At 36.1% G+C, this 14,265-nt stretch overlaps 1 protein-coding gene across 6 annotated transcripts in view; it reads left to right on the plus strand.

Annotated features, from left to right (window-relative positions):
* The window catches only part of stk11ip (serine/threonine kinase 11 interacting protein), a 43,338-nt gene that overhangs the window by 1,972 nt on the left and 27,101 nt on the right, over nucleotides 1–14,265 (plus strand). For 3 of the 6 annotated variants that reach the window (XM_016273635.1, XM_016273634.1, XM_016273638.1), the window contains exons 1-21: nucleotides 271–414; nucleotides 879–946; nucleotides 1,326–1,528; nucleotides 1,769–1,843; nucleotides 1,944–2,039; nucleotides 2,128–2,235; nucleotides 2,326–2,397; nucleotides 2,838–2,967; nucleotides 3,475–3,578; nucleotides 3,817–3,906; nucleotides 4,278–4,319; nucleotides 5,881–6,051; nucleotides 6,194–6,275; nucleotides 6,362–6,808; nucleotides 7,841–8,046; nucleotides 8,136–8,246; nucleotides 10,426–10,594; nucleotides 11,774–11,928; nucleotides 12,022–12,331; nucleotides 12,851–12,951; nucleotides 13,288–13,385. In XM_016273635.1, the coding sequence (XP_016129121.1) occupies nucleotides 880–946; nucleotides 1,326–1,528; nucleotides 1,769–1,843; nucleotides 1,944–2,039; nucleotides 2,128–2,235; nucleotides 2,326–2,397; nucleotides 2,838–2,967; nucleotides 3,475–3,578; nucleotides 3,817–3,906; nucleotides 4,278–4,319; nucleotides 5,881–6,051; nucleotides 6,194–6,275; nucleotides 6,362–6,808; nucleotides 7,841–8,046; nucleotides 8,136–8,246; nucleotides 10,426–10,594; nucleotides 11,774–11,928; nucleotides 12,022–12,331; nucleotides 12,851–12,951; nucleotides 13,288–13,385 (2,837 nt within the window). In that variant the 5' untranslated portion in view covers nucleotides 271–414; nucleotide 879. Of the gene's footprint in view, nucleotides 1–270; nucleotides 415–878; nucleotides 947–1,325; nucleotides 1,529–1,768; nucleotides 1,844–1,943; nucleotides 2,040–2,127; nucleotides 2,236–2,325; nucleotides 2,398–2,837; nucleotides 2,968–3,474; nucleotides 3,579–3,816; nucleotides 3,907–4,277; nucleotides 4,320–5,880; nucleotides 6,052–6,193; nucleotides 6,276–6,361; nucleotides 6,809–7,840; nucleotides 8,047–8,135; nucleotides 8,247–10,425; nucleotides 10,595–11,773; nucleotides 11,929–12,021; nucleotides 12,332–12,850; nucleotides 12,952–13,287; nucleotides 13,386–14,265 lie in introns of those variants that run through there. The other 3 variants (XM_016273639.1, XM_016273637.1, XM_016273636.1) reach the window with 2 other exon arrangements.

Here is a 14,265-nt window from a genome sequence, read left to right on the forward strand (position 1 = left end):
GATAGTCAATGAGATAAGAGTTTTGACTGTGATATCCAGCAGTGAGGGCAAACTAACAAAGACAAAATTATTTTTTTGACATTAATAAACAAATAATCACAGTTTAAGTCTTAAGGGATAGTTTATTTAACATTCCCAGGCCATTAAACGGCTCACCTTCAAAATACAAGTTCTTTCTGTTTGTTTTTAGTGCTCGTGAAAGACGCAGGAGGGCGCACTTAGTTAAATATTCGCTTGTTTGGCGTCTTCGGGCCGCCGTACGTTTAAGAAGCAAGATCATATGACGGCTATCAGGATGTCAACAAATGTAAAACGGAGTTAAACTGAGCTAATGCCATAAATCCCAATGTCCCGGTACAAAACCGGGTATAACGTTATTTGGGGCTAAGCGTCACGTATTTCTTGAAGCATAAGGTATGTTTTAGCGCATTTCGTAAGAACAGATACTGACCAACACAACTGTTGGAGCGTCAGGAAGAATTACCAGTGTTGATTTGTTTTTGGTTAACAAGATTAAAATAACAGTGTAGGTACATTGTGATTGAAAATGGACATATCTAGAGCTTGTCTAGATACCTGATTTTTTTGTGATCATATCTTTTATAGTGGTAAAAAATAATTTCTTCACAGTCAGCTTACATATCACAAATATGTGTTTACAGTTGAGGAACAGCGTGAGGAATGTTTGCTTGTGAAATCCCACCCTTTTTTTCTGCTACATGTAATTTTACAAGCCTGTTTTATTACCCAAATTAATGTCCTTTCTTTATAGCAATGATAAATATATGCTTTATGTATATTCGGTTTAGAATGATTGTTCTTTTTCTTGCAGTAATTTGGAATATTTCTGTTGATATATTATGTTTCACCCTTTTTAGGATGTCATCCACTCAGGCCGGTCAGTCAACGGTTGTACACAGACTTGCCACATTACTGCGAAATTATGGTATAGACTCAGTATTTACATTTTTGTCATTGTTAATTTCAGCAGTTGCACCAGGCCCAGTTCCAGGCAAAAAAACAAACAAACCACACAGCAAAAAATGTAACAAAGACGTTGTCCACAATCACTCATCTAGATTTTTGCAAGGTTTGGAGTTAGTAGGATTCAAGTTGAGAATTGAATGCTATTCTCTTTATGTTGAAGACATGGAGACAAAGCAATGTAATCCATATTTACAACTGCAAATTTGGACACTGCTATGCAAGATAATGTTTGCATGTTGACAGATAGAGTCAATCAAATCTGAGAGTGCTTTTGCGTTTGTTTGAGGATGCTTAGCATGCTGAATTATTGCATTATGTTCTTGTTGGTCTCTGTATAGGTGACTCCGTACTGGATGGTTCCAGTACTCTCACTCTGCAAGTGGGATGTTTACAGCACCTGACACAACTCTTTGAGCGGCACCTTCTCTCACGAACACATCAGCATGGTTTTCTGGCCCTGCCGTCCCACCCAGCAGACACTGCCTCCCTGCTGGAAGTCCAGTTCCTTTTCGACATGCTGCAGAAGACAGTATCACTCAAGGTACTGAAGGTTCTGATGATGCTTCGATGTGTCTATGACATTATGAACTTATTAGGAGTACAGCTTGATTTTGATAGACGGAAGAAAAATGTATTCCATATTAATTAGTAGTACTACATTTTTTGTATACCTTCCTTAATTCAGATTTCTAACTTCAGCTAAGTGTCTAATCCTTATTTCACTGATCCAATACACTGAGCTGTTGTTGCAATGATCTGATCATATATGTCTGTAAAACAGCTTGTTAATCCACCTGGTGTGAAACTACAGTATGTTGTGAAAATCTTCCCTTTCAAGACCCTCAAACACTTAGAGGTATTTCAGAACAAACTAACCAAATGCATTCAATTATGTTTGTTGCTTTATTCTGCCATATTGTCCTAAATGGTGCTTTTTGTTTGATTATCTTATTTAGCTTAAGCGTATTCCTCCTCATTGTCTGGAGGGTCTTAGAGGAGTTTATTCTCAGCTGGAAGTCTTCACTTGCTCAAAAGGTGTCGACTCTCTAGAGGTAATTTTTGCATCAACAAGCATTGGCACAGTGACTATAAATTTAACCATGTTTGCATACAGAATGTAATTGTGTGTGTGTTTAATAGGAGCTTCTCTCTCTGTGTGGAGGCGATCTTAGCTCAGCTTTACCCTGGTTAGAACTTCATCAACTTAATTTCAGTTACAATTCCATTTCCCGTCTTGACGAGTCACTAGTAAGAATCTCCTGTTTTAAACTTATGAAATGGTGAAATAGAGTAAAATAAATTTGAATCTGCATGTAACAATTTTCTAAATTGTTTTAGAGTCTGCTAAATGTCCTGAAGTGGCTTGACTTGAGCCACAACAAGATCCAAGATTGTGCAGAATTTTTGAAGGTAGGTTGCTTTTGTTCTTGCTTGGTTTTTTTTCTTCTTCACAATTCTTTGTCAATTTTCTTCGTGATTTTGAGGGAAAATCGGTGGTTGTGTATGGAAAAAAAATTATATGTTAATATAAATGGAGTTCTACACGCTTCGTGGTAACTGAATGTATAATCAAATTAGCCAAAATAATAAACAATCACGCAGTAGGTGGTAGATGGGTAGTTTTTAAAAAGGGCTAAATTGGACAAAATGAGAATAGTGTGAATTTATTTCTTCCTTTTCTGTCTACATCAGTCAAGGGATACCATTGCACAGCCAATACAAATTCTCATGCATGATGTCACAATTAGTGGGCAGTGCCATGTTGCATGGTTCAGGAGCCCCCTAGATTTGTGGTATATTAAATGTTAGGACAGAGTGGATTTATTCATACTTTTTCTGTCTCCATCAAGCCTCTTACTGAACTGGAGCATCTGAATTTAGCCTGTAATAACCTCCAGAGAGCACCAGTGCTGGGCCTCAGTGCCCAAGCCAAACTCACAACCTTGATCCTTAGAAACAATGAACTAGAAACAATCAATGGTAAGTTTTCCGTTTTCCTTTTTCCCCCAACTTTTTTTATCGACACACATGGTGGCTTTTTAACATTTTTGAGAACAATTGCAAAGAAATTACTTGAAACAAAAATTGAAAAATTAATTCCCCAACTTTTTTTATCATCCTTAAATGTTTAATTTATTTTAAGCTTTTTAATCGACACACATGGTGGCTTTTTAACATTTTTGAGAACAATTGCAAAGAAATTACTTGAAACAAAAATTGAAAAATTAAGAGAATGTTAACTCGGTGTCAGCAGCACATCATTTGACAACATAGTCTTTATTGTATATTGTTTAAAATTGTATTTAATATTCTATTCAATGCATATTTTTAACACAATTTTTATTTTATTTTCTAAAATACTGTATATGTGATGCAACCATTTGTGTGTTTTTGAATAGTGTAACAAACTGTGATTAGTTTGAATAAACTGTTTTAGTTTACTAAAATAAAGATTAATCTAACCTAAATGAATTATCCTAAATGCAGGGGTGGAGCAGTTGTCATCACTTCAGTCTCTTGACCTGGCTTATAACCTTCTTATGGAGCATTCTCAGTTGGCGCCTCTGTCCCTCCTTCATAATCTCAATATAGTAAGATAAGCTCACCATGTCTAAGTAATGCTTAGCTTAAACTGCTTGTTTCAATTATAGGAAAGTGAATATCCTCAATCTCAGATTTCAGTCTTAGTATTTTTACTACGTTTTCTAGCTCAGCCAACTGGATCTTACAATCACAATATGAATATTTTCCTCCAAAGAATGTGATGTATCCAATTTTCATTTGTCTTCTCCTATATAACACTTTGACCGTTTTCTGATCTCTTTTCAGTTAACTTTGGAGGGAAACCCTTTGTATTTTCAGAAGAGACACAGGGTATCGACTATCCACCACCTCTCTCCACGAGCTGCTTGTCAAGGGGTGAGTCTTTCTCTGTTTGCGACCAATTATAAACAGTGCACATCCTCAAAGTTATTATTCTAATGGTTTCTCATGTTAAAGCTTTATTATCTAGTATGATCAGTTTATATGATGTGGCATCCAAAAATCTGAAGCAGTCTCTGAATTGCTACAATGAATGTTTGAATGAGCAACTATAGTTTATCTAAATATACATCATTGATTGTATTCATGTTTACCATAGCAACCACAGGGAGGTGCCAGTGCCCCCTTTTTTTGATGTCATTCTTAAAAGTAATAGTGAGATGTTTGCTTGTAGATCTTTCTTGCTGATCTTTCTGCAGATGTTTTAGAGTTGTAAGCTGATATTTTAATGTCTGCTTGCATTTCAGCTCCAGCTGGATGGCACCCCTCTGTCCCAGTCTGATCTGCTGGTGGGTATCAAATTTACTTCATGTGCCATCTCAGGTCATTCCACCCTCCTTGTTTCTCATGCTGTATTGTGGGAGGCAAATCTGCTTTTAATTTACAGTAGAATAGTGAGCAACAAAGTGGTTTTCTTCCTCTGACCAAATTTAGTTTTTAAACTTCAATTGGCTGCAGGCATGGCCCAACAATCACTAAATGACATTTAGTGTTTAGTAAATGTTTAACCACATGACAGCTGATGTAAAGATGAAAAAATATTAAACAAATCATGTTTAACAATGAATCAGAAATGTTTAATGTGACAGCTAATTTAAAAGATAGATAGATAGTATATTTCTGTTTATTTATTTTTTAATCTTCCACTGATATGAAAACCTTTTTTAAGAGTCTATTTTATTATAGTAACACTCAAACAGCTCATTTAAAAACTAAAGAGTGTAGCAGGTGTGAAAGAAGTAGGCACACTTAAGTTTTCCTGTCGAAAAACAAAACACATTTATGCCTGTTGGTCAAAGTTGTTTTATAATATATTAACATTGCATTCAGTGAGTTCCACCAGCACATTTTCCCCATGTTAACATAGAAAGGGATTTAGAACAGCTTCATGTCCTTCAATAGCAACAAAGACTTGAAAACAGTTGTAAAATTCTGCAAGGATGGTGGAATTGTTGCAAATTGCTTATTTTTTCAGGATTGTGGGCATTAGAAAAATTCAAGATCCTTTCTGTTGCAGTTTACATGAAATTCATGTGTTCCGTGGCAAAAGACACAGTTAAAGATCCTTACTGATTGTTGTGTTTCAGACTGAGAAGCACTTTTGAAAAGCAAAAAATTACTCTCAACACCTTGCAAAAAAATTAAAATAAACAGTTAGGTGTCCATGGCATCCGCACTCTCATGACACATGGCTTAGCAAAAATCTAATGTGGGTGCTTTGTGTGAGAAATCTTAAATTCGCTGTGCGACTGTGTTTCTTCACATATTCATGTTTTTGGACACTTACATTGACTTAGGTCAATGATGCTTCACTGACTGCATGTGATAGTGACACCCAGTGTTCATACAGTATAATGATATGTTAATACAATGAGATTCACTTATTTTGACAATCTCACAAGATATTCAATTCATTGTAATAAACTGTAGTGAATAAAAGAGAAAACTAATATTGTAAATAATGTAAAAAAATATATATATTTTAATTTCCAAAAATATTTAGCCGTGTTGGATGCATATCTGTTAGCATGATTACAAGAATTGTTTTATTACAAGTAACACCCAAGAGGTAACTTTATTTGGACTCATGGTGGGAAGATATTAATTAACTCATTCCATTTTCACACAGAAGTATTTGGTATTGGCCAAACTCAACCTTTAACCCTGTCACCCAGGTTAAGAAAAAAATGTGTTTCTATTTATGAGAAATGTAGTCTTTTTATGTTTTATTAGATTTAATTTATGGTCTGTATTTATTGGTAAGAAATAACAAAATTACATAAGTTCTGTGGCTCTTGTGACATTCAATTATTTTATTTTATTTTTACTTATTTATATAATTTTTCACAGATCTTACCTAAACCTGGACAGCTGGTTGGTCAGATGTCCCGCACTTCTCAACAAGTTTCTATGGCACCTGACCAAGGAGGACAGGAAGTGTCCAGTGGAGGTGGGGACATGACTGACAGTCTGACTGTAAGCATATCAGGAGTGACCAGGGTTCGGAAGAGGAAACACAAAGTAAGTACATGCCAAAAGTTTTTATGGTACACAGTTAAACTAAATGAACATGATTGTTGATGATGCGAAGCCACCATAAAACTTTAGTAAGATCTGATTCATGACATGAATCATGACAAGTGCACATTTTTGCCATTTGCAGAACAAGGTAAAGGTGAGGAGAGCCAGTATTTCAGAGCCCAGTGACACAGACCATGAAGTCAGAGTGCAGTCCGCTTTACAAGGTGATGAAAATATGAGTGAAGTGAGCTTGTGTGTTTATTAAGCATATGTGTTACGCTTCTCATGTGAAATGTGTGATTCTCTTAAGATATTGTCCTCCCCCATAAGGAGGATATTGAGAAAATGGACAGTTTTCGAGAGCAGTTAGGAGAGGACTGGCTACGCTACCAGCATCACCTTGATGATACTCCAGTCAACCCAGCTTTCCCAGTAGTGGACAGTGTAACCATTAAAGTGAACACCAACGGCCACTGTACACCCCCATTCCCCCTGCTTAAAACTAACTCACCTCCAACCAGTCTGGAATTGCTCCCCCCTCCGCTGCTGTCCTCTGAACTGAAAGAGGAAGAGGACAAAGAAGAGATGGAGAGCACAGACCTGCAGCCTGAGACAGAGTCCACCTTGCAGTGCACAGGCCATAGCCCAGTGAACACTGAATCTACTCTTGAGACGAGTCTAGGAAACACTCAGGCTACAACTGAGGCCAACTCTGACCCAAAACCACCACCAGAGGAAGAAGATGATGACAAGGGAGGTCTGTCTGTTCTTTCCTAGGGATACATTGATACTGATAACTATACTTTATGTACTGATATTTTAACTGTGATAGTACCATCCACATTATCGGTTTTCACTAATGCATATGGCTATTTTCAGTGTGGCTTTTCTATTTACATTATATCACTGGATAGATTTTATTTATTTGTTTGTTTATTTATTTTTATGTACACTGCTGTTTGAAGGTTTTGGGTTGGTAAGATATGTAATGTTTTTGAAAGAAGTCTCTTATGCTCACCATGTCTGCATTTAATTGATCAAAAATATAGTAAAACAGTAATATTGTAAAATATTATTTAAATATGAAATAACGGTTTTCTATTTTAATATATTTTAAAATACAATTTATTCCTTTGGCAAATCTGAATTTGCAGCAGCCATTACTCCAGTCTTAAGTTTCACATGATGCTTCAGCAATCATTCTTATATGTTGATTTGGTGCTTAAGTATTATTACTTTTATTATCAGTGTTAAAAACAGTTGTGCTGGTTAATATTTTTCATATCATGATTATTTGAAAAATAGAAAAGCATTTATTTTAAATAGATTTTTTAAAAACATGTTTAATGCATCCTTGCTGAATAAAAGCTTTTATAAAAAGAAAAAAAAAATACTTATCCAAAACATTCGAACAGTAGTGTATTCATACAATATGTCTTCTTAAGTAATTGTAATTGGCTTCTTTTTCATTTGTTTTTAGTAGCTTGACTGTTGTTTAACTACTTAAAATTTGCAAGCTAAATGTTTAAAGTACTTTCTTAAGCTCTGATTAGCATACACAGTAACACCAGCAGTAGGACAAAAATGTGGTGGACCAAACATTTGGATCTACTTTGTTTTTGCAAATATTTGTTTGTGTATTTACAGTGCTAAAAAGATTGGTTCTGTTACTCACCTGAAAAATCTTGATATCTCCATTTCTTCATGATATAAAATATATTATTTTCATTGTCTTATAACCTGTCTAGTTTGTGTCTAGAACTCTTTTTCACTTTTGCACTTTGTTTAGCAGTGGACCTGTGCAGACCAATGTTGGTGGGGCTGCTCTTAGAGGACGTGGAGAGAGATCTGAAAAGGGCCTCTGAACCGCTTTTCCTACGAGTGCGACAGGGTCACATGCTGGAGGTAGACATGCACCAGGGGTGTGTTAAAACACGAGTGGAACTAGATAGTCTGCAGGATGTCATCGCCACTGAGGCCACCTGCACAGTGGAGGTCAGATGACATATTTTCTGTTTATAAGGATCTATAAGATGATTGAGCATCTTTGTCTTGGTTTCACACTCTCTTTTTACATTTTATAGAAGGTGGAGATGACTTACCCAGCCCTGGAGCTCCACTTCCGGTACATTAGTCGTGAAAGACGTAAACGTTGTTACATAATGTTGGATGACAAGCCACAGGAAGCATTACAGGTCAGGAGGATCATTCATCATTAGACAATCAGATATGATCAACTAGTGCTTGGGATATAATCCTAAAATGACAACAGATATTACAAATAGGGGTGCACCGATCCACAAATCTTTAGTATAAATTAAATTTTGGATATCAAGAATTAGCATTTTAACTAGTGAAAAATTAATAGTTGATATTAAAAATGAATATCCTACAAAGTAAAAATATGCTTGCAAAGGTATATAATTGAATAATTCAGAAAATTATGTGACCGATATCAGTAATAGTTTTTGCTTGTAGAAATTAAATATTTGATATCAAGAATTTAATATCTGCTATTTATGTCATTTTTTGATATATCAAACACATCATTTGTGTTTTTATTAGTGCAAATGATATCAAGAATGCTAGAGACAAAGAAGGATTCGCCATCAAGTGCGACATTTGTAGTCTTAATGACATTAGGGAAAAATTCTAGTTTCTATTTTGTGGCAGAATTATCAATTATGCATTTGATGTGACTTTAATCGTGATCCTCAGCCAGTTTGGGGTAAAAGAGGCAGTTTGTGCGCTTATGCACAATCGCCGTCTGACTCAGATATGCTCTCTCAGTCCTCCAATGTTTTGTCCAGATTTTTTTTTCTTACTTTTTATCTACATGGATACAGTACTGTGCAAAAGTCTTAGGCCTTTAGTATTTTCACCAAAAAAGGTTTTTGTTATTTCTATCCATCTCTCTCATTTCTATCTATTTCTAATTCCAGTTATTTCTATCTTTTGCTGTAGTGTATTAGTAGGAAGTATCAGTTTACATTTCTAAACATTTATTTTACCATTAATTGTGATAATCTAGTGTGATTTTTGCATGCCTGACAACAGGCAGTGCTCCACACAGAGATCTGATCTCACCATCATTCCTACAGAGCTACCTGAAAAACTATGTGCAAGTTTATCTAGAACAAAAGCTATTTTAAATGCAAAAGGATGGTCACACCAAATGTTGATTTGATTTAGTTAATGGAAGTTCATTGATAAATAAAATCTATGCATGACATTATTTTTGAAAGTATCCTCAATTTACAACATTTTTACACAAGTGCCTAAAACTTTCAAGTTTTATTTCAAGTGTCTTGGAGACGTTGCCACAGTTCTTCTGGATTTAGTCTGTCTCAGTTTTTTTTCTGATGGTGAGATCAGATGATGTGTGAAGCACTCCCAAGATAGCACACATACGTCTGCAAGATGTCTGTTAATGATCATTTGATCTGGAAAGCATCTGCTGTGTACAAACATCTGACAGACGTCTGGAAGATGTCAGTTTTACACATATTTTAAATCATAAACATCTTAAAAACATCTAATATACGTCTATTTGACATTTGAGAGGAAACGTCCTATAGACGTATTGCAGATAAGCAAACACTAAAAAATACGTTTTGCAGAAGTAAATGCAGACGTCAAATAGACGTCTCTGTGATGTACGTGTGCTATCAGGGCTGGCTGTTGTCAGACTCCTTGTGTATATACAAAAATCTCACTGGATTATTGCAATTACTACAAAAAGACTTTTGCACAGTACTGTATATGTTTATAGAGATGTATGTTTGTATACAAAATTATGTTATACAGCAATAACAGTTTAATCTTCAATAACTGCACCATGTTTGGTTCTATATTGATTAGTGGTTTGAATTTTAAAAAAAACACACTAAGACAGAAAATATATCTTTGAATTTATTGTGTTCCACTGCATGTTTTTAACCTATATATGCTGCATGTGATATGGTTGTATTTACTGATTTCCAGCATGTCAAAATTATTTTTGATAGTAACAAGAAAAATTATTTTAATTGAATGTTAGTGTTTCCAAATGTGAATTGTATGAATGTAAATGTGCATTGTGTTGCAATATATTTACTTGTAGAAGTGTGGCATTTAAAAAAAAAAAAGTTGGTGATCAGTATTAACCTCAAAATTCCTGATCGGTGCACCACTAATTACAGGCTAAGTGATTAGCCTACAACCTACTGTATGCAACCTTAGTCTTTGCAGTGTTTGAAAAGGATGCACTTAAAAGTGTTTTTGTGTGTGTCTATTTTGACACATTCCCACACAATAAGTTGACTTTTTGATGAAACTTTCAAATTTAAAACAATGTGATATTACTTAATTAAGATCAGAATTCTGACTCCTCAGGTATTATTGGAGGTTCTCTCAAGAGTCGTGGAGGAAAACAAGCAGCAGGTGGATGAGGAGAGACCAGAGACAGTTTGGCTACAGTGCCTAAAGTGTCAGACTGAGTTCTACAAGCCAGCCACTGAATCCGACAGCAGCCTGAGTAACTTGGATGAGCTAAGGAATGACCGTAAGCATATGGCCCTAACAATCAAAAAGATCATTATTTTTCTGTCATGAGCAAGGCCCTGGAAGCATAGACGGACAAACACTCCTGCCAGAACTTTCCAGGGAGTGGTACAAATACATACAACTCTCAACACACGGCAATTATAATCATTCACTCTAGCATGCATGACTCTGGTTGCCACCACCTCCTTGCAATTGAACACAGTATTCTAATGTGCCATACTTGTTTAAAAAGATCATTATTTTTCTGTCATGAGCAAGGCCCTGGAAGCATAGACGGACAAACACTCCTGCCAGAACTTTCCAGGGAGTGGTACAAATACATACAACTCTCAACACACGGCAATTATAATCATTCACTCTAGCATGCATGACTCTGGTTGCCATCACCTCCTTGCAATTGAACACAGTATTCTAATGTGCCATACTTGTTGGGACTTCACCAGTTGATTAATACTGGTTATTATCATGCCGGCACTTTTTTTGGTCCTGATCTTTTTTTATATATATCACAGCTTTCAGCACAAGATAAAGTTAATCAGAAAAGATGAATCAGGCTTACCATGAGTAGGCGATTGTCTTGTTGGAGCATGAGAGGACCTGGATAAAATGTGTCACCAATTAATTTCATGAATACGGAATAGTTGCCAAACACTGGGTGTGAGAGCTTTTTATCTTGGGACTCCCATCAGGCAGCCAATAATTTTATCTTGTGACCTATTCTCAACGTAACCCACTGTAACATCCTGCAGGCCAATTTCTCTTTAATGAATGGGTTGATACACAGTTCATCCTCCTCCTCTGCAGTGCATGCTGCATAGTTTTAAAACGTGCTTTGACACGCAAACTGGAGGTTCTGGGACATTTGTTCAGCTGCTTTCAGTCTGTTTGCTTGGAGTCCTGCAGATCATCTAGGCCAAACACATAGTTGGTTCTGCATGGGGCAGAGATCAATGAGGGTGTTTATTTTAAGAGCATTAACGTCCTTAAAATAAATCTGAAGGGAAGAGTATGTTGAATACTCTGTCCTGTAGTGAGTGTTTCCTTGAAAGGCATAGGTGGATGTCTTTGATTTTCTTTTTTGCTGCCATTTGAACACTTGAACTGTATTAGGTGGTCTTGGATGTCTTAGGATAGGAGCATTTATCTTTGTATACCTTATTTTATTTATTTTTTCCAGGTTGTACTGTCATATGCTCAGAGTGCAATAGTGATCATGTAGTTGAGTTGGCTGCCCAATCAGCTCCTTCCACCAGTACACCATTTGAACAGAATGATGCCAGATACTTCACCTTTGATGACAGGGACAACACATTTCAACTCAAGCACAATGAGGTCTGGGTTTATGCTCTTTTTGACTTTATATTTCCATGACAGTATAATGTTAATGTTCTCTTTTCACTCACTTAACTTGTTTAATTCCTCTAGGCGTTGGTCCCAGGACAGTCTTTGCTATCCCGTGACAGCCCCCTCCATTCGACTCCGCATTCAGAGGCCTCCACAGAGGGCGCTGCAGTTTACTTCCACACAGCCCATAGCTTCCTGTCTAATTGTTTGACTAATCAAAATGAGACATGGGGTGACCAGAGAACCTCTCAACTAATCAACTTTATCACAACTGATGGGCAGGGTAGCTCAGAGGGGCTTGAGGAGAAGGTGACTGACAATTCCTGCTACAACGGCTATCAAAAACATCAGGACCAACATTCACCAAAGTGCACAGAAGGCTCCAACAATGGTAGGTGGTCCACTCTTGGGATGAAGATCAGTAGAGTGGTTAGAAAGGGTGACAGTAATGAGAATTTGTTTAAAGAAGAAAAAACTTACCTGAAAAGGATGGATTCAGACTCTGATTGGAAATGGCAAGAAAAGCTATAGTTATTGGGCCCAGGCCTGTTTTAGGATTGCCAGTTAAATAATGTAGGCTTGAAACTCATTGACCAAACTAATGTAGCCTTGAAAATCATTGATCGAACTGAGTGCTCTGTAAACATGACTAAAATTATAGAATTATAGAGGAAGTTTTCTTTTTCCACTTGTATTTGTAGATGCCACATATTAAATTGGTACCAGAGAATGAAATGTTTGGCAGGCCTTCCTGGCCATAAATCATGTTTTGAATAATTTTGAAGATATTGAAATTACGGGTACCTGTATACTGTTGTAATATCAGTTTGTTTGTTTGTTTTTTGGCATAGTAGCTTGTACTTTTTTATTCCATTGAGGGATTTAAACATAAGCATAATTTTCATTTCAGCTCAGTTTGACCTGCTGTCAGAGACAGTGGACCATCGGCTTCAGCTGTTCCTGGATGTGGAAGTGTTTTGGGGAGAAGAGGAGCTTCGCTGCTTTTTAAAGGCATGATAACCTGTATACAATGTCTTTAATAAAATTTAAAGAGGATATCTACCTAGACAAAACCAACAATCCATGATATATCTTTTATTTATAAAAGTAAATTTATGATATTTATTGCTACTATTTTCACTGTTCACTTCCACCATATCAAGTTAGTTAGTTTACATGCTGCCTAAAATCATCATCTTCACTGTTTGGAAAATTAGTGAATTTTTTATTGTTAACTTTCTGAACTGCTGAACAGCTCAGTGTAGTTTCATTATTTTACTTCATTCTGTGTGTTTGAGAAGCTGGAATTAGTTGTATTAACCTTTTCCTGGTTTCTCTTGATTTCAGATGTCCATTGTGAAGTTTGGGGATGCAGCGGAGTTCCATTCCCTAATGGTTGTGTCGGACCAGTACATCTACATCTTAGAAATAACCTCACAGTCTGAGTAAGCAACTTGAATTTCTTCAGTTAAATGCAGGCTTTGAAAGAGCAGCTTTTAGCTGGGTATGGGTAGTCCAGAAAAAAAGAAACACTGAAACTTTCTGTAATATTGTGGGTTTTATGTGTCAGCAGGGTAAATGTACTTGTGCAGAATCTCTAGAATGCACTCATTCACCATACCTATTGTACATTTTTCATATTATATTTAAGCAATATCACAATAATAAGAATGCTGTATTTTCTTATGTCAGCAGACTCACCTGTAGCGAATTTAGCTCACAACAGGAAATATGAATAATTAACCATAACTAGTTATAATTAACTATTCATATTTTAGATCCGCTGTAGATATTTAGCTGACCACTCAGGGTCAACTGTCTTGTCAATTCTAAGAACGTTAATTTCCTGGTTAAGGGAAATAACTTTCTTACTGTACAATTCTACCAAGCTTGTAACGTAAATCTGCATGATTAGTGACTCCGGTTATGAGCAAACAATGAACACGTCAAGTGTGATACAAGTAAGGTTTTATTAACTACATAAACACTTAAACTAGTCTAACATACTACATAAACACATAAACTGGTCTAACATACACATACACACACACACACACACATACAGTTGGTATAGGAAAGGGTTAAAGTTTAACTCAGCACAGAAAGAGGCATAAAGAACGAATTTTATGGAACACTTTGCATATTCAGCAGATCTAAAACCTGAGGGAAAACGTCAAATTCTTAGTTCAAACAAACCTTGTAAAAAGGTGTAACTGATACTTAATGCATCAATTAAATCGACTAAGTTTGATACTTGCGAGTCTCGGCTGTCTGAAAGAGATTCCTGAGATGCAATCTTAAGGTTTCCAGTTGATCTTTGCTGAA

Source organism: Sinocyclocheilus grahami, unplaced genomic scaffold (genome assembly GCF_001515645.1).
Source record: "Sinocyclocheilus grahami isolate Dianchi unplaced genomic scaffold, SAMN03320097.WGS_v1.1 scaffold80.1, whole genome shotgun sequence".
NCBI classification, from domain to species: Eukaryota; Metazoa; Chordata; class Actinopteri; order Cypriniformes; family Cyprinidae; genus Sinocyclocheilus; species Sinocyclocheilus grahami.